This window comes from Xiphophorus couchianus, chromosome 20 (genome assembly GCF_001444195.1).
Source record: "Xiphophorus couchianus chromosome 20, X_couchianus-1.0, whole genome shotgun sequence".
Lineage (NCBI taxonomy): Eukaryota > Metazoa > Chordata > Actinopteri > Cyprinodontiformes > Poeciliidae > Xiphophorus > Xiphophorus couchianus.
The window spans coordinates 1,438,839-1,459,527 of record NC_040247.1 but is presented as its reverse complement, the minus strand read 5'-3'; the positions used below and the strand labels follow the sequence as shown (position 1 = coordinate 1,459,527).

Here is a 20,689-nt window from a genome sequence, read left to right as displayed (position 1 = left end):
GCCAAAAAGACCCAAAACAGAGAGAGATCTTGATCGCTGCAGCTGGATACAACAGATAGTTATAAAACATTTGCCAAGATTCATAGTTTTCAGGAATATCCTGGTTTTACTCTCATATTGAGGAGGTTTAAATTTTAAGGGTTGAGTTGGACTTCACTGTAGAAAGTTAAAAACATTCACAAAATTGTTTACTTTATCACACAACACTGATCTGCTGAGCAATTTTTTAGGTTTGACAAAATTATTGATTACATTTTAGGATCTTTACAGGAATGTAAACTGGAAATGTTGACCTTTTCCATCCGCTTCATTTCATATTCTGTCTTAAATTCAGTGTACGAAGTTAATACTGTTTGATAAAGATTTAAACCACTTTCACTCTTTTACATTAGACAGTTCATTACATAGAAAGTCATGAAGGTTCGGAAACGCTGAACACATTTTTGTTTCCCAAAATCTGCTTAGTAAATAAACTTCAGATTTATGTCAAAAAAGGGCAGAAATAATTATATTAACCATCTCTGTCTCAGAAGGAAAGAATGTAAAATGAAATTTAAACATTTTTCCAGCCTTAACAAGATCTAAAAGACAAAAGTCCCAGAAATGAGAAGTAGTGCTCAGATTCTGGTTCAGGACCAGAAGTGCAAAAGTCAACAGACGAATTAGAGAATTGGACTCGCCAGCTGCGTTTCCATTACAAATCTGAGCAAAACTTTGTTGATATGAAATATCAACATTTTTCCACTAATGTCGAAAAACACAATTTTGTTAGTGTGGTCTTTACATTACGAAAGAAACGTAATTAAGGTCACAAGTGAATAAGTTTGTTCAGGCCATAAGTCATTTAAAAATTGCAGCGATATCATCCTTCTTCCACTTCCTGTCGTCATCTTTGTCGTTTCCGTAGTAACAGCCGGTTGTTGGTCATGTGACTCCTGTGATACAAAAGAAATGTTTCTGTTGCAGTTTTGAGTAATGCACATCTTTTGATATGGCTGAAAAGTCGCCTCATCCTACTGCAAAAAGGTTTTGTCGAAAACTGACTTTTTTTCCAAACTGACGTGTTTCTATTTAGTAAATTTATTCCTATTTGCCTAAATTTTTACCAATGGCGAAAAATCGAAGAATTGGTGGGAGGATGATTTCTATTAACTTATCGCATGAACTAACTTGTTCATGTCTGATTTTATTTTCATTCTTATTTAATACTGCAATTGCGAAATTGTGTTTTTCCAACATCAGCAAATATGGACAAAGTTTTGTGCGCATCTGGATTGGAAACAAGTTTTTTAGTTTACTTTATGAATAACATTCTGGACGCCTCCTTGCTGCACTTCCTCTGACCATAAAATTGCACCATTGGCTGTAATTGCAATTTGAGCACAAATTTTACGCAGTTTGGCCAAAATTCCGATATAACATTTTTCTACTGGCTGAATTTTCATTAACCATAAAACTGCACAACTGGTCGTGATTCCAATTCGTGCAATTTCACACAAATTGAAACATAATTCTAATTTTATGGTCAATGAAAACACGTCATTTCCATTGACCATAAAATTATGAAAATTAATTTGCTTTATGGAAACACTGCAATTTTGGAAAAACATGTTTTTTTGCTTGACTCTTTTTATTAGTTTTTGCGCTTGAGTAAGGTGGGTTTTGTTGGCTGCATCAAAATTTGTGTAATTCTCAAAAGTGCAATAGAAACACTTTTTTTCACATCACACATGTTACATGATCAAGAACCTGATATTACTACTGGCAGAAACGACAAGGAAGACGACAGGAAGTGGTAGTAGGATGATGGCATGTACAACGAACATGTTCTCATGTGATTTTAATTACGTTTCTTATTTATAGAAAACACTTCAGTTGCAAAAAATGGAAATGTAGCTACTGAAATCCAGCCAGGTGAAACTTTCATCCAAAAAAGAACTGAGGTATTTTAAAATTCAGCTGCGTCTCATTGCATGTAAGATAAATAAATGCTATTCATAATTTAACCTACATTTTAAATACAAAATTTAAATGCAAAAAAATTCTCTTGGAAACTCAAACAACGACAAAGAACATGAGGACAGAAGTCATGAAGAGTCATGAAAGCTCAATGCTAGGCGATCGTAACGAAGAGCAGACGGCAACATCTGGTTGGATAAACTCCTGATCATCAGCAGCATCATCCATCCATCCATCCATCTTCTTCCGCTTATCCGAGGTCGGGTCGCGGGGGTAGCAGCTTCAGAAGGGAGGCCCAGACTTCCCTCTCCCCAGCCACTTCTTCCAGCTCCTCCGGGGGAATCCCGAGGCGTTCCCAGGCCAGCCGAGAGACATAGTCCCTCCAGCGTGTCCTGGGTCTTCCCCGGGGCCTCCTCCCAGTGGGACGTGCCCGGAACACCTCACCAGGGAGGCGTCCAGGAGGCATCCTGACCAGATGCCCAAGCCACCTCAACTGGCTCCTCTCGATGTGAAGGAGCAGCGGCTCTACTCTGAGTCCCTCCCGGATGACTGAGCTTCTCACCCTATCTCTAAGGGAGAGCCCAGCCACCCTACGGAGAAAACCCATTTCGGCCGCTTGTATCCGCGATCTCGTTCTTTCGGTCATGACCCAAAGCTCATGACCATAGATGAGGGTGGGAACGTAGATCGACCGGTAAATCGAGAGCTTCGCTTTTTGGCTCAGCTCTCTCTTCACCACGACGGACCGGTACAGCGCCCGCTTGACAGCAGACGCTGCGCCAATCCGCCTGTCGATCTCCCGCTCCCTTCTTCCCCCATTCGTGAACAAGATCCCGAGATACTTAAACTCCTCCACTTGGGGCAGGACACCCCCCCTGACCCGGAGAAGGCACTCTACCCTTTTCCGGCTCAAGACCATGGCCTCGGATTTGGAGGCACTGATCCCCATCCCGGCCGCTTCACACTCGGCTGCGAACCGCTCCAGCGAGAGCTGCAGATCACGATCTGATGAAGCCAAAAGGACCACATCGTCTGCGAAAAGCAGAGATGAGATCCTAAGGCCACCAAATCGGATCCCCTCAACACCTTGGCTGTGCCTAGAAATTCTGTCCATGAAAGTGATGAACAGAATCGGTGACAAAGGGCAGCCCTGGCGGAGTCCAACTCTCACCGGAAACGAGCCCGACTTACTGCCGGCAATGCGGACCAGACTCTGACACCGGTCATACAGGGACCTGACAGCCCGTATCAAAGGGCCCGGTACCCCATACTCCCGGAGAACCCCCCACAGGGCTCCCCGAGGGACACGGTCGAACGCCTTCTCCAAGTCCACAAAACACATGTAGACTGGTTGGGCGAACTCCCATGCACCCTCCAGGACCCTGCTGAGGGTGTAGAGCTGGTCCAGTGTTCCACGACCAGGACGAAAACCACACTGCTCTTCCTGAATCCGAGGTTCGACTATCCGACGGACCCTCCTCTCCAGGACCCCTGAATAGACCTTGCCAGGGAGGCTTAAGAGTGTGACCCCTCTATAATTGGAGCACACCCTCCGGTCCCCCTTTTTGAACAGGGGGACCACCACCCCAGTCTGCCAATCCAGGGGAACTGCCCCCGATGTCCATGCGATATTGCAGAGTCGCGTCAACCAACACAACCCTACAACATCCAGAGCCTTAAGAAACTCCGGGCGGATCTCATCCACCCCCGGGGCCTTGCCACCGAGGAGCTTTTTAACCACCTCGGCGACCTCGCCCCCAGAGATTGGAGAGCCCAACCCAGAGTCCCCAGGCTCTGCTTCCTCAGTGGAAGGCATGTTGGTGGGATTGAGGAGGTCTTCGAAGTACTCTGCCCACCGGCCCACAACGTCCCGAGTAGAGGTCAGCAGCACACCATCCCCACTATAAACAGTGTTGGTGCTGCACCGCTTCCCCCCCCTGAGACGCCGGATGGTGGACCAGAATCGCCTCGAAGCCGTGCGGAAGTCTTTCTCCATGGCCTCTCCAAACTCCTCCCACGCCCGAGTTTTTGCCTCAGCAACCGCCCGAGCCGCATGCCGCTTCGCCCGCCGGTACCCATCAGCTGCTTCCGGAGTCCCACAGGCCAAAAAGGCTCGATAGGACTCCTTCTTCAGCCTGACGGCATCCCTCACCGGAGGTGTCCACCAACGGGTTCGAGGGTTGCCGCCGCGACGGGCACCGACAACCTTGCGGCCACAGCTCCGATCGGCTGCCTCGACAATGGAGGCACGGAACACGGTCCACTCAGACTCCATGTCCCCCACCTCCCCCGGGACGTGTTCGAAGTTTTGCCGGAGATGGGAGTTAAAGCTCCGTCTCACAGGGGATTCCGCCAGACGTTCCCAGCAGACCCTCACAACACGTTTGGGCCTGCCAGGTCTGACCGGCTTTCGCCCCCACCACCGGAGCCAACTCACCACCAGGTAGTGGTCAGTGGACAGCTCCGCACCTCTCTTCACCCGAGTGTCCAAGACATACGGCCGCAGATCCGACGAAACGATGACAAAGTCGATCATCGAACTGCGGCCTAGGGTGTCCTGGTGCCAAGTGCACATATGGACACCCTTATGCCTGAACATGGTGTTCGTTATGGACAATCCATGGCGAGCACAGAAGTCCAGCAACAGAACACCGCTCGAGTTCAGGTCGGGTGGGCCGTTCCTCCCAACCACGCCCCTCCAGGTCTCACTGTCGTTGCCCACGTGAGCGTTGAAGTCCCCCAGCAGAACAAGGGAGTCCCCAGGAGGAGCACTCTCCAGTACCCCCTCTAAGGACTCCAAAAAGGGTGGGTAATCTGAACTGTCGTTCGGCCCGTAAGCACAAACGACAGTCAGAACCCGTCCCCCCACCCGTAGGCGGAGGGATGCTACCCTCTTGTTCACCGGGGTAAACCCCAACGTACAGGCGCCGAGATGGGGAGCAACAAGTATGCCCACTCCTGCCCGACGTCTCTCTCCCTGGGCAACTCCAGAGTGGAAGTATGTCCAGCCCCTCTCAAGGAGACTGGTTCCAGAACCAGAGCCATGCGTCGAGGTGAGACCGACTATTTCTAGCCGGAACCTCTCGACCTCACGCACTAGCTCCGGCTCCTTCCCCACCAGAGAGGTGACATTCCACGTCCCAAGAGCCAGTTTTTGCAACCGAGGATCGGACCGCCAGGGACCCTGGCGGTCAGCAGCATCAATCTGTGACAAATTAAACTTCACCAGGAATCACTCCAGCAGAAAAATCAGGTCAGGGAAAAAGATTTGACATTTTTTGCTTCCTTTGTATCCTATTCTCAAAAAAACAATATACGACTGTTCAAAAGACCCGTAAATGGTTCAAGTTTGATGTTGAGTACTACTGTTTGTATTACTTGATTTCTGTTCAGCGGTACTTTTGTCCCTTAAGGCATACCGTAGTTAGGGCAGTGATGACGTCAGCACACTGCTGTAACCAACGTTGCTGATATCTGGTTTGCAAGTTCGGTAGCTGAGCCGCTGTGCTAACATGGGAGAGATTTGCAAAAGATGTGTGTTTTCCTTAGAAGTGTGTCAATGATAAGTGTTGAGACTCTTATCAAGGACACACACTCACAAGCTTTTACACACCTGGCATGTTTCACTTTCACACTTTGTAGAAATAGAAACTTTAGCTGATGTAACACATCAGGTGACCACTGGGCGTGTCTTAGATATAAGGGATGGATCGTCCGTTTTTGAGCAGATGCTGTATAATTTCGGTTATATTCACTCCACAACAAATTAGCCTGTGAGGGTAAGCGTCTCTCTTTTCTAGCGCTTGTTGTTGCGCAACACCCCCCCCCCCTCCTTTCTCTACTCTCTCACTCTCGTACTTCCTCTTCTGAGAGGGGAGATGTGCTACCAGCTCTCCGTCTAACGGGTCCGTTGAGTTTCCTAAATCTGCTGGGATTTACCCTGTCCAGAACTGAAGTAAACTCTGTTTAAGCTGGTTTCGAGAAACGATTCGCCTGGTTATCTGACGGCCTACATCCAGGTGTCCCACCCTTCTTCCCCCTGTGAATTAGCCAGACTGAGCAGCCTACAGCCAACTAGTTTCACAGAGCACACCTGTTAACGGTCGCTCGTTCTCTATTTTACAACTTGCATTTGTTATTGAACCAGGTAGGTTTTAGTGACTCGGTCGAGTCCCAAGGATGAGGTTTTAAATATGGGCTACCAGCAACCTAAAAACATTTTCCACTTTTTCCTCTCCAGAATCAAACATCACAGCTATTTTACAACCATCAAAGAACTTTAAGGCGACTCATTAACTGAATGTCCACAACATCTTTTAGATTTTCTTTATGCTAAATATTTTATTAGTAAGGCATTTTTGCAAGGGTCAGTACAGCTTAATTCAGTAGCAGAAATAATCAAATAAGTAAAATCAATCATCTAGTCTATCTTTCCCTACTGCTGACACAGAACTAAAAAAGGGAACCTTTGAGAGAGACGGACGGAGTTTGGTGTTTCGAACCCCAGACCTGGCACGACGATGAAGAAGGTGTTGCAGCTGGAGGAGGAAGTTGATCGGCGAAGGCAGGGATCTCTGTAGGTCTGATGAGCTTCTTCTCCGCATGGATGGTGAGGTCACACAGGACTTGGTGCTGGCAGGAAAAAAGGCACCAGTTCTTCTTCCTTGTCTTTGTCTTCATCTTTGTCTTTGGGGTCAGAACCCAGCCGATGAGAGAAGTGCGATTCGAAGCCACAGATTGTGGGCCTGACGGGTTGGTCCCCATGTGCAGGACAGTCTCCGGCTCCGTGGCCCCGGCTCTTCTTCAGCTGCAGAGTTCTTTGTCCATCTCTTGGCTCGAAGCTGCCCGGAGGATCCAACAAAAGGTTCCTCTTTTGCACCCACCTTTTATAGGGTTTATCCACCCCCCTGGTGCGCCTGCTGTCTGCTTAGACAGATGATCTCATATCCATCACTGTCTTACAGACATTTCCTGATGTCTGAGCTAATGTCTCAGGGTTGCTCAACCTCCTGTGTCCATTGCCTGCACGACCTTTTCTCTAAATAAGGCGTTGATCATCTCTGCTCTCCTGTTAGTTCCCCTTTTTCCCTTCCTGTCACCTTTCACCTACTCTCTACCTCCAACATATCAGTGATGTTTAATTGCAGTTTTACAACCTTTTTACACCATTTCAAGTTCAATGTCAAAATCACATTTATATTACATTTATTTTCTTTAGCTTCTCTGATTTAGCATTAATTTATAATTTTATAACCATAACTTATTAATTATACTTATTATAATCTTAATGTGAGTTATTACAGATGTTTTTCTGAAAAGAAACCAAGAATAATCCATGATTCTAATTATTTAATACTAAAGTTACAGTTACTTGTTTTTCTTGTAAGTGTTCTCACAAATATAAGTGTAAGTATTATTACAAGTAAATCAATATTAATATAAGTATTTTACTTTGAATCTTATCAAATTACTCAAAATGTTTAGATTTAATTTTTTAAAACTTTCATGCTTTAAAATAGTCTCAACTATTTTTATAAATCTGCAGGCTGGAAACTTCCTCTTTTTCCAGGAAACCTGCTTTTCCTGTTTAATGAATCTCTCTGACTGACTATGATTTTTTATGATTAGATAGAAAAATGTAGAATTAAAGCAAAGTTTGCATGAGACAAAAACAACACACACAACCAGATTTATTTTATTGACACTTAAGTCTACTGTTGGGCCTTGATATCACTTGAGTGATTCATTTTAAAGATAACTTTATTTATTATTACTGTTAAACTAACTTTATTGACACTTAAGTCTACTGCTGGGCCTTGATGTCACTTGAGTGATTCATTTTAAAGATAACTTTATTTATTATTACTGTTAAACTAAAATCTCCAGCATGGGGAAGTGGGATGAGCTCGGATTTTCTTGACACGCTAAAAAAGAATAAAAAAAGTAAACTCTGATTATTCTGTGTTGGCTGATTTCCTGTTCGTGTGCTCACACGCTTTTGGTCCATCGAGTTTAAATCACAACATAAGTAAGTTGCAATATTTGAGTGTTTGCTGCAGCTAATTGAGTGAGTTGAAGTTTATTCGTTTGCTATTATTTCACCGGTTGCTAAGTTCGAGCTATCTGCTATATGTGTGTATTGTAGAGCGTTGTGCTGAACAGAGGCATGGTTATTAGTTAACTTGTCTTAGTTTGCTTATTAATAGTGATTTAGAGGTTGAGATTAGTTAGGTTTTATTTATTTCTTCTTAGGTCATCTAAGGTATAATAACTTGGTGCAATGTCTAATGATAGGACACTTTGAACTTATTTTCTATATTTTTGTTTGTTCTAGGAAACCACACACACACACCCTCACACAGACACACCGAAACACACATTTATGCCCATCCATGTTCAATTGGATCAAGATCTGTAATACAGTTTGGATTACAGATCAGTTAAAGGATCCTGCCTGGTGTCTTCATTATTCCTGCACCTCATCCTGACATCTGGTCCTGAGCTGAATCCTGGCCTAACTGGTGTTCTGGCCGACACTCCAGGTTGAGAGCAGCGATAAACACGAACAGTGACTTACAATCCTTCACCCCTAGAGCAAACTCACCTACAACGACACAAAAAAAGAAAACCTTCAAAATGTTCTCACTTCTGCAGTAAATCTGATTCTTTTTAAACTGCAGCCAAAGCAGGTGAAGCCAGAGCAGCAGCTTCTCCATCCAAGCCGGACCCGAATCCTCACACCTGACCTCATACATGATTTATGATGTAAAAATGTGAAAATATGTAGCAGTGTGATCTGGAGTCCCTATGCTGTAAAAGCATCGTATAATCCGACCTCTGCAGCCAACCATCAAAGCAGCAATACATCACCCAGAATATTTACCTGACACTCCACCTGGAGGACTCTTCTTCTTCTTCTTCTTCTTCTTCTTCTTCTTCTGCTGCTGGCCAAATGATGGATGAGTTCCCAAAAATCCTGCGGGTGGCGGGCCTGGACCGCCATCTGAGGATGGAGAACCTGAGACGCATCAGCAGAGCCAGAAAACATTTTTCCTCCCGACGTTTGAAGAGTCACTAGAGGAAAAAAAAATTTACCATTTCATTTATTTAGAAAATAGGATCTTGTAAAGCCTTATTAAAATAAACTCCTCTTGTTATTGCTTACATCTGGAAATGTTGCGCATGCCCTCAAGACGATTCTTTACTTCTCATCCATAGCCGCACTGCAGCTGTGGAACAAACCGGTCACTGAATGAAAACCTGCAGATGTTGGCATCATTAATTTAGTGCTTTGCGCCACAGCAAAGGGAAAAATAAAGCAGAAAAACTGTTCAACTCAAAACCACTTTTGTCTCGCTGTCTGTGTCGGCTACACTACACACAGACTTGTTGCCATAGCAACTGACAACAATGCTACGGTACTTTATGTTTCAGGATTCAACACCAAAAACCATGAAAACATTTCTCACACTGCTTATTTTGCTATTATTGATAAATGATTGCGGTGGTAGATTAGCTACCGCAGCTATTAGTTAAGCTAACACAGCGGTGGTAGATTAGCTACCGCGACTATTAGCTAACCTAACACAGCAGTGGTAGATTAGCTACCGCGACTATTAGCTAAGCTAACAGAGCGGTGGTAGATTAGCTGCTCTACTGATGATCTGTCAGACTTGGCGTGTGGGTCAGCTGTTTTTTATTTTTTAACTGAACTGAAACACATCAAATTCCACATCACATCTACATGCTAAGGTTGTCATAGTCAAGCTAGCGTAACTGGCATACTTCCCTCTCCCTCACTATTTTTTTCATGATTAAAACTTTTTCCTGACATGTTATCTAGATGTCATATTGTTGACAATTAGTAGCAAAGCACTGCATCCCGTTTTTTTTTATATATCACATACATTTTAGCTTTAGGACATTATATTGACAACTTGACGGCTAATGCTAGTCATTGTAGGGTAGCAGCTTTTTGCCCTCCAGTAGGGAGATGGGGCGGGACGTTACGCTGCAGCGGGTCTATAGATCTTTTTTATCATGTTTTCTGTTTTAATGTAAGCAATTCAAGTTCAATTCAGCATAATTTAAACCATCAGTGATCAAACTGGGCAATTTAAACTACTGACAAGCCAAAAACAATCAAATTAAAAATGCAAAAGTTTTTAATTTACCCCCTTGCCCCTTAGCCCCCCTCCGCCAATTTTTGGGGGTAATCAGCTGTTTTCTGTTTTGTTTGCCAAAATATTGATCATTTTTGACTTCTGGTCAAAGGCCGAACAAAATCCTTTCCTGTGCTAGAAATGGACCCCATTAGGAAAGGATCATGAAATGTTCTGAAATATAGAAAAATTCATAACTTTTAAGACACAGCTAATATAAATCAGTCAATAAAGTTTATTTGTAGAGCATATTTAAGCAACAAGGCAGCTTAAAATGCTTTACATCATAAAAACACAAAAATAAAGTAATAAAAACGTCTTACAGCCACTAATAAAGAAACCAGAAACAAATATTACATTTTAGCAAGTGCTATCATCAAAATCATGTTTCATTTATTATGGCTCAACTATAAACAGGTTAATTTTTAGTATCTGTCTGTCTGTGAGTGATGCTAACAATGCTAACGATGCTAACAATGCTAACGACAGATCAAACGCGGTTTACCTGAATGAGGTGAATCGATGGGAGCTGCAGAGAGAAAAGACAGAAACATTTGACCTTCATAGTTTTCATGTCCAGTTTTTCTCCTCCGCCTGTCAGAGAGAAGACCGAATAAAAAAGGAGGATTTGGCAGAAAGAGGGAGAGAAAACGACTGCGGCTCCTCGCCAGCCTCTCGGCTAACGCAACAACAGACTCCATCAGCAGCGGTGCCTGAACCGGATCCAGTTCCATGTTGGCCCGCCGAACCAAAACCAGAACCACCGAGGACAAAAACAACCTGAACCGACTGTTCCGTTTATCCCCATGATGTGTGAATAAAATGTGTTTTCCAAACATTAAATCACAGTAGGAGCTGCACTGATCTGAATTTACCTCTGGTTCGCTTTTTAATTCAAATTTTGGTCAAATTTATTGCAAACATCATCATCACAAAAAAAACCAAACTGGGTTAGATTACATGAAAAATAAATGTTTGTATAAAAGCGTCAAAGTGAAATATTATCCACTTGATTTGGAAAAAATGGACCAGTAATCTCGGGTTGTGATTACATTATTGCTTTGGGTGCTAAAATGGCCCAGTCAAAGTCCAGATTTCAACCTTATTATAAAAAACAAGAACAAAAAAATCAAAGTTAGTGCCTTTTATTTATCACTGAAAGATTGGAGGGCTGCACAGTGGCGCAGTTGGTAGCACTGTTGCCTTGCAGCAAGAAGGTCCTGGGTTCGATTCCCGGCCGGGGTCTTTCTGCATGGAGTTTGCATGTTCTCCCTGTGCATGCGTGGGTTCTCTCCGGGTACTCCGGCTTCCTCCCATAGTCCAAAAACATGACTGTCAGGTCAATTGGTTTCTCTAAATTCTCCCTAGGTGTGAGTGTGAGTGTGCATGGTTGTTTGTCCTGTATGTCTCTGTGTTGCCCTGCGACAGACTGGCGACCTGTCCAGGGTGAACCCCGCCTCTCGCCTGGAACGTAGCTGGAGATGGGCACCAGCAACCCTCCCGACCCCATTAGGGACAAAGGGTGAACAGAAAATGGATGGATGGATGAAAGATTGGAGATTAGACTCAGCCTGAGAAATGATGCGTTCAAAGCAGTCGGAAAACTGGAACGCGGATCTGGGAATAACAGAGATTACTGTCATGAATTTAACAGGATTTACTGACGAATAATGTTTCCCCCCCAGAGCCGCCATGTTGGATGTTTGAGGAATGAAACTTAAAACTTCAGGAGGTTCCCCAGATGTTTTTATCCAACTTTGAACTTGTAAATTTTGAATATATTGGGAAAAAAATGGGCAAAAGTGCAAATAGTCTCTTTTTTTGGGCATGAAAATTGAATAATTGAATAATTTTTATGAGGTTAAAATTGACCAAAAATATTTTCTGCTGCACTATTTCCCACAGTCCACCAGTAAGCCAGTAAAATATCTGCAGAACTCCAGCTGGATTATCTTCAAAGGTTTTTATTTTGTAGTTTTGGTTTATTTCCTCTACGTTTGACCAAAGATGAAAGAAAGGAGTTTTTCTGGTGCATCTTAGTGGCTGATAATAATAAACGCTGCATGTTTAGTCCAAACTATCTCGCAGTTTATTCGTTTGTCAGTTTGTGTGTAATATAATTGAGCTGTATACATGATGTAATATTTTGATGCAGGATGATTTATTTGATATTGCACAAGTAAAGCTTGCATGACAACATGTGAGTTCTCTTACTTTTTTTTCTCCAGAGCAAATAAAATCTCTTCTTTTTTCCCACCAAATGAATATTTATCACTTTTTTAAAAGACGAAATGGGAAATTTTTCCACAACATGAATGTGTTGCTCTGTAAATGTGTATTTTTATATTATCACAGATTATTCTGGGTTCAGATGTTCACAAGCTTTAAAAAAAATCATTTAAAAAATGCCAAATTTCAGACAATTTCATTAATTTCACAAAAACTGCACATTTCATAACTTTTCTTCTCAAGCATTTTTCCTTGAACATGTAAGATTTTTGATTTTGTTTGTTTTATTTTCTGATCACCACGAAATAATCTGACAAGATTAAAACAAGCTGCTATTGTTTTAAACTTTTGAGATGTTGTGATTTCTTTCTCAGTCATTTCATTGTTGGCCAACAGGGGGCGCAGTTGGTAGCTGTGGCCTGGCAGCCAGTTTCTGATTATTTTCTCTTGCCTGATAACTGCTGGAGAAAAACCTGCGCCATCTAAGTTGTAGTGCGTTTTGGTAATATCACAGAGTAATAGTATAAAAGTATTGTTAGATGTACGCCATTGTAGATTAAAAAAAGTAGGACATTTCTTCAAAAAAAAAAAAAAAAAGAAAAAATGTGAAATGTTGAGATTAATCTCAGAAATCATCCAGAAAAAACTCCAAGTCAAAAGTGTCTGACAAGAAACTCGGGACATTTTTAGAGATTCTACTAGAAATGTATATAAAACAAGTTTTTTTCTACACTTTTTGCTGAGATTAATTTGAAAATTTCTGAGTTTTTTTTTCTTGCAAATTCCCAATTTTTGTAGCTCAACAAATTCAAAGGTTTTTCTAGAGATTTTCTGAAATTAATCTAAACATTTTTTGAGTTTTTTGTCACAAATTTTCGACTTTTGGAGCTCAGCAATTGCCAAGGTTTTTCCAGAATTTTTTTAGATTAATGTCAAAATTTTCTTTGAAACTTCCTAACAGTTTATCCCAAATTTTGAACTATCAGAGCTCAGAAATTTCCCCGTTTCTTCCAGATATTTTTCTGAGATTAGTCTGAAAACCTCTGAGAAAATTACTCGTTTTTATCTTTTCTATCTACAGTAGCTGTAAAACGCCATCGTAGATCTGAGATACAGAAACCCAGTTGAAGGTTAAATATTCACCAAACCTTAAATTTAGTCACCAAGAACATAAATTAAATGATCTACGACAGACGAGGAGAACTTGAAAGTCATCTTTTATTGCACGATAAAAGATCACACATACCATGTTTCGACTTGTCAGATTGGTCCACATGGGAATATAGAGCGCTATAGAGAACAATAAGAAAGAAAAGTAACCAAATGAGATAAAACCCCCATGAAGTCCAGGTGATTTACATATTCTAGCTAGGATGGGTTTGCAGCGTCAGGATCAGATGCTTCCTGTGACCTTTGACCTTTACATTGCACTTCGTTCAGCAACGCCAAGCTGACTGAGCGGTGAGTTTATTCAGACACCAAACTGCATTTGAAACTATATTCATCACTGACTGAGGTTTTATCGATTTTAAGACAGACCTCTGTAAAGATTAAAACAGGCACAATAAATTGATAAAACTTTCAGATTTGATGTTTTAAAGATAAAATTTACACGGTAAAAATAAAACCAATCTAAACTGGGAGAAGAGTCTGGTCTCTGCTGGGAATCTGGCAGAAAACAACAACCTGACCCAAGATTTTTATCAGAATATTTAAGAATAACCAGGAATATTTAAAGGTGAACGAGACTAAATCTATTTTCTCAATGTGAGGTTTTCCAGATTTTATCCTTTAAAGCCAAAACACAAATAAAAGCTGCAAAATGTTAAAAAGAAAACTCAAAACGAAAGCTGAAGGATGGATGAGGAAACATACAACCTGCCTTCTCATGAATTTAAAATCATATTTTAGTTGTTTCTGCAGCCAGTTTTTTTCTTCTGGTTCTGAATAATCTTTGTACAATGGAGTTTAGAGCCAAAATAAAAAAAATAAAATCTAAAATTATGAGAATAAAGTCGTACAATTATGAGAAATCGCAAAATTACGAGAATAAAGTCAAAATAAAACGAGAAAAGTTGTAAAATTATGTGAATAAAGTAATAATCAAGTTTATTTGTATAGCAAAGTCAAAATAAAACAAAATTTATCTTTATTCTCATGTGAGTTTATTCTCATAATTTTATGGGTTTTTTATTAATATCTTCTTAGTATGGTGCTAATACAACGTCGCATCTTTCTGTATATTTATTATTTTCGGCCATTTTGGTGCCTAAATGCGAACAAGTCTTGAGAGCATAAAGGAAAAAAACCCAGCTGAACATTTCCAGCTTCCAGACTGAGATTATCCGTCAGGCAACAGAAACACAGATCCGTTTCATTTCCATGTGAACCAAAATGTTTCTGTATTTCAGGGTAACAAAAACAGGAATCAATCAGTCGTGAGACAACAATGTAAAGACAAGAACTGTACAATAAATACATCAGAGTTTTACACGTTGAGGTGACTTCCATGAAAAAATAAACACTGTTGACAGAAAGCACGTGGTCGCCACGAGTCCGTTTCAAGTCTTCACACGAGAACAGGAAGTGATGAGCAGCCGCAGCTTCATCTTTATTTAAAAAATAAAATAAAATAAAAAACAGATTGGATGAAACAGAAGAAAACAGAAGGCATCGTGCAGCTAAGGAATGCAGTGAGGGCCAAACTACCGACTTAACAGATGCTACTTCATGTTCCTGTACGGTTTTCCTGCCAGTGTCTGAATTTCAAAGTTGAATTTAACCTAAAAGTGCGATTTAAAATGTGGTTATGCGGTGTAGCTCTGAGCAGTCAGTATCTTAACTGCAGCAAATTCAATTTGAAAAATACTTCACAAGAACTCTGAACATGTAAGCATATGATCCTAGATTAAAGAATCAGTAAAGAGCAGGTATGGCAGGACAATAAACGTATCACAATATAAGCGTTTCATATCAGTCAACATTGATAATTACTGATCAGTTTTTTGTTTGTTTTAAATATGTGAAATACTGCTGAACTGGCAGTGTGACGGCTTTTATCCAGTTTTCACTCAACTCCGTTGTTTATTTTTAAGCAGTTAAGAAGCAAAACCTTAAACTGCTGCAGCGCCGGTTACTCAACAAGTTGTCGCTAGGTAACCAAAGAGTGAGCGAGTTGCTAGGTAACCAAAGAGTGAGCGAGTTGCTAGGTAACCAAAGAGTGAGCGAGTTGCTAGGTAACCAAAGAGTGACCGAGTTAGTTGATTCCACCAACCTAGCTTAACTAGCAATGAGAGGTTGAGTAGCTAAAGTCTTTCCTCTCACTACATCTCCCAGAATGCTTTGCAGTTATGGATCTGAATTATTGAATATTCCATCTATTGATATTGATCATCTGTTTATCACAATATATGTCTGTGTCTGAATTCAAGGTCCTGAAAAAAGGATCGGTCTACGTGGGACGGGTCCTTCACAGACTGAACGACGACCGGAAGAGAAAAGCTGTGAATTCGGACAGGTCTGGTCTTCACCAACTGCCCCAACTGCCCCCGCCTCAGCGCAACTCATGTTGCCTAGCAACCATGACAGCATGAAGCAGAGAGCAGCAAAGAAAATAACAACGCAGCCAAAGTTTGTTTTTCAGTCATGCATTACTCCTGATTTCTGTATTATTCTTCACCTTTTATAGTAAATGCTGTTCCACAGGGAAAATTAATCTGTTAGTTTGATTCTAAAATATTCAAACATGTGTTGCACATTTCTACCAGGAATAAATATAAGCAAATTATTCAATTTCAAATATAATACTCTCCAAATCTTGGATAAGCTATTAGTTAAATAAAACTAGTTTGTTTGAAGGCTTAACTTTAATCAATCAAACTGATTTGATCAGGAATAAATTAAATACTTTAGTAAACCAAACATTTTACAACCAGATATTACCTGTGTGAATAATATCAGTGTTTAACTTCCACTCATTAGGGAAAGCTAGTGGGAGTTTTTGTAACAATGTGCCGGGAGTCAGGCGTTCTGCTCCGGTAAACCCAACCTGAACTGCCGGCCAGCTGGCTGCTAACGCAGCGGCAGCAGACAGCAGGTGATGTTTTGGTGAACCGAGCAGATATTGGAGATTTACACACTGACATTCACTTTGTGTCATTTAAAGTATAAAACAACTAAATCATTTGCCGCTCTTCACCGCCATTGACGCTCTGCCTGACCGCCCAGTTTGGACCCGCAATGAATTATGGGATATGGCGGGCCATGAAGGACACACCGGACCCATCCTTCAAATTGGGGGAAGAGGAGAAATCATTTGGAGGAGTCTTCGAATTCGAACAGGCCTTTTCGCTACGCTATGACATAATCGGCCTACAAATCCGTCCTTCGCAGGAGGCAGACCCTGAATTCGGACCCGGCTCTTATCGGACCTGATTTACTGTCCAGCCTAGGAATAAACGTCGGCATTTATCGTAACGTTTAGCATTTATCGTGACAAATTTTGTGATAAGCATTTTGATTTAACAGTAAATTTCAGTTCATATTTTTAAAAAATGATTTAAAGTGTTTTTACTATTTTCAGGGTTTTTTTCACAAGAACATCAATATTTCTAAACCCAATTTAGATACGCTTATTCTTTCTCCTGGTGAAAAAAAAAGTTTAGATATAAAAATAGAACAAATGAAAAAGAACAAACGACTCCTGGCAAATGCAGCTCACACATTTATGCTAGGTTAGCATAAATGTTAATCTAGCATAAATGTTAATCTAGCATAAATGCCAAGTTTGCCAGTTGAAATAAATCATGTTTTACTTTTGAGGTGTTTTAGATGGTGATTTTATGAATATATTGCTCTGTCTCGCTTTCAACTGCATGTCAGATACTGACTGCTCAGAACTGCACCACACAACCCACACAATACTGTAAAAAAAATAAAAAAATAAAAATAAAGCGTTAGGTCAATTTGTACGGAAACTACAATGGTGTATTAGGACCGTAAAAAAAGAAGAGTAAAGGGAGTAAATTTCCACCAAAATTTGCTAGAAAGAACTCAAATTTGGAGATTAATCTCAGAATTTTTCTAGAAAAAACGTAGGAATTTATGAGTTTGAAAAGTCAAATCTGAGAGAAAAAAATTACATTTTGAGATGTAAAAAAATATATAGAAAAAACAAAACATTCCAAGTTAAAAACTCAAAATATTTTAGAACTATTTAGAAAAAAATCTCAGAAATCTTCTAGAAAAAAAACAAACAAGGAACTTTAAGTTTAGAAAGTAGAAAAATTTAGACAATTTTAAACATTCAAAAATTTTCTGAAATTTTTGAATTTTAAACTTTTCAACTTTGAAAAGATGAAAATTTTCCACCTTTGAAACTCGGACATTTCCATGTTTTCTAAAAAATTTCTGAAATTAATCTCAAAATTTATGAGTTTTTGTACCAAATTTCTGACTTTTCAAAAAAGTTTTGTGGCCAAAATTTACCCCCTTTTTTTCTTTTTTTAAAAAAAAATCCACAATAGCCCTAATGACGCTGTCGTAGAAAAAATAGGTCATTTGCTCCTTCTTCTAACATAATTAACGATCTCTTATTTGGTGACCCTGTCGCCATGGAAACAGGACAAAATGTGCAAGTGAAGCCACACGAGGGAAAGTGTTTTAACTTTAGAGGCACTGATACGCAGCAAACGTTTGTGCTTTGAGGGACGACTGATTGGCCTTTTAGGAGTCGATGTACTGAGTTAAAAACTGTGTTATGTTTTGCTTCTGTTGGGTCTCCATTAAAAAAATAAAAATAAAAATAAAACAAAACAAAACAAAAACACCACTGGGCGGTGAGATGTAACAGACCAGCTATACAAAGACATACTAGCTAGAAATAAGGCATTTCACTTTGACGAATACAATGAAACTGAGGAAAAATAATATTTGGTGAAAGTTTGGCAAAAAAAATAAAAAACAGAAAATATAATAAATTATATGGAGCCACAAACTTGTGACAAGGCAACAACAACAACGGACTTTTTCTTTTTTTTGTGACCTGTCAGGACGAAACACAGCAGAAAGTGTGCGCATGCATGCACACATCCAAACTTTCTCCCAGTCGCTCACAAGCCGCAACAGAAAAAAATAATAATAAAAAATAACAGGTTCACAGGACGCTGTGCAAAAAGACCAAAAAAAACATTTTCATGGATGAAAACCGGAGATACGGAAAGCCGTCGACGGAAACATTTCCACCCTGTCGTGAAAATCGGAGTAGAACCAGCGACTTGCATCCTTTTAATGTACAGTACAGTCGGTTTGCTTCCCGGCGGAAACAGGAAAGAGATGCATGGAGCACTTAAAAAAAAGACAGCAATGTACAGCGAGAGATTTACAGATGAAATATTACATGTTTGAACTGCAATCTGAGGAAACAACGAGGCGTTCAGTCTCTCTTTTTCTCTTTTCTAAAATCAGGACAAAACCTCAAATTGGAGCTTCAGATCAAAATTCGAGTCTTTTTGCACTTTTCCCAATGATTTCAGGAGGAAAACTCACCCTCTTCTACCCACTGTTTGCATCTACAACTGCCTGCTGCTGCCCCCTGGTGGCCGGACTGAGCTCCTGATTGGACTGGACCACTTTTTTAAAGGGGAGGAATCTCCCAAAGTGACTCTGTGGCTTGATCCGAAACAAATCCCATGATTGTTCTGTGCTTTTGAATTAAAGAGCAGGAGTTAATTTAGCTTTTCATGTTAGCAGTGGAAAAAATATCAAAATAAAGTTTAAGTTTAAGGTGCAGCCTTTTAGTATGGAAGAAAATTAGTGCCATAAAAAAAATCAAAGATTTTTTTTTCTCAGAATTGTGACTTTAATCTCAGACAATTAAAGTCAAAATATTTTTTTTCAAAGAGGCACTAATTCTGTTCCGTATTTTAGTGTTATGTTTTGTCACAATATATGTTATAGCTAAAAAAACAATAAGAAAACTCGGTTTTAATTAGCCTTGGCTGCACTTTTAAATGATTTTTTTAATTAAAAATGTTGAATGCAGGAACTTTAGAAGACATTTTTCTGCAGCGTTTTATGGTTTAGCGTCGGTCAAATCTGGTGGGATTATATTTCAGATTAATTCGGATGGCAGTTTTCTTTTAAGTATTGCACATGTTTTACACTGCAAAAACAAACAAAATCAACATTTTTTTGTCTAGTTTCTAGTGCAAATATGTTTGTACACTTGATTAAGACAAACTAACTTATAAGTAACTTTTCTGCAAGATATAAAAAACCAGTAGTGTCCAAACGTTTTGCCAAAAACGACAAATTTAAATGATTAGTGTTCCACAAACTAATTCAATTAAAAATGCAAGAATTTGTCTTTTTAATTATTTTATGGTAACATTTCTATGAAATTCTTTAAATCATGAAAAAGAAAAATAGAAAATTTAAAATTGTCAATTGTTTATTTTCTTGATCAAATTTTTACCACTCTTGACTAGAGGGCCGAACAAAATCATTTCATGGACCACACACGGCCCCAGGCCCACACTTTGAGCACCCTGTTTCATTTCCTACATATTGGTGAAAAAAATACTAGTTACAAGTGAAACAAGACATTTTAACTTATAACATGAGCATATTATTTCAGTACTTTTACATCAATATTAAGGAATTATTGACCTAAACAAATGCTAAAAAGTTACTTCTAAGTTAGTTTTGTCTTAATTCAAACGTATGAATATATTTTCAGTAGAAACCAGATGAAAAAAAATAGTTTTGGTGTGAAGTTTTTACAGTGCAGAGGAACCATTTTGGATCGCTCCCTTCTTTCGGTTCTCCCTCCTGTTTTCAGTCTGGATGCAGGATGACGGGGAAGAATACGGAGATTATTTAACTCTACTCGTGTTTTCTTTTCTTTTTTTACAGTGGAGTGGAGAGGGTGGGGGGCGGGGTTTCTGGTATATAAACAAGTTGAATATAATCATCATCATCATCATCATCATAATAAAAGTCTTTACATGGACGTTGACTTACAGACTCGGCACAAACTTTACACGGCTGCTCAGCGGAGAAGAGAGCAACTTACGACACTGCAAAAACACAAAACCTTACCAAATATTTTAGTCTAGTTTATTGTGGAAATATCTTATTACACTTAAAATAAAACAAAGCTAACTTACAAGTAACTTTTCAGCATAATGTAGGAGCTTGTTTTCAGTAAATGATTCATAAATATTGATAAAATAAACCACCAGTTGAACTGGGACTTTTTCACCGTATTAATAACTTAATACTTGGTGTTCAAAGTGTGGCTCAGGGGCCATTTACGGCTCCTGGACTGACTATTTGTG

The 20,689-nt window shown here is 40.1% G+C and overlaps 1 protein-coding gene and 2 long non-coding RNA genes across 3 annotated transcripts in view; 2 read left to right on the top strand and 1 right to left on the bottom strand.

The window, feature by feature from the left end:
• The window catches only part of rspo4 (R-spondin 4), a 43,661-nt gene extending 32,670 nt beyond the window's left edge, over positions 1-10,991 (top strand). The window contains exon 5 of the mRNA XM_028003173.1: positions 10,723-10,991. Within this exon, the coding sequence (XP_027858974.1) occupies positions 10,723-10,838 (116 nt within the window). The 3' untranslated portion in view covers positions 10,839-10,991. The remainder of the gene's footprint in view (positions 1-10,722) is intronic.
• Positions 8,433-10,733, bottom strand: LOC114135680 (uncharacterized). Its single transcript, XR_003593640.1, has 4 exons — positions 10,627-10,733; positions 9,125-9,188; positions 8,843-9,033; positions 8,433-8,563 (listed from the first exon to the last, which is right to left on the bottom strand). It is a non-coding gene; the product is annotated as an uncharacterized LOC114135680 (long non-coding RNA).
• A 3,455-nt stretch (positions 10,992-14,446) lies between the features above and the next one.
• On the top strand, positions 14,447-17,361 carry LOC114135679 (uncharacterized). The gene is made up of 2 exons (XR_003593639.1): positions 14,447-15,505; positions 15,560-17,361. It is a non-coding gene; the product is annotated as an uncharacterized LOC114135679 (long non-coding RNA).
• The last annotated feature ends 3,328 nt before the right edge of the window (positions 17,362-20,689 follow it).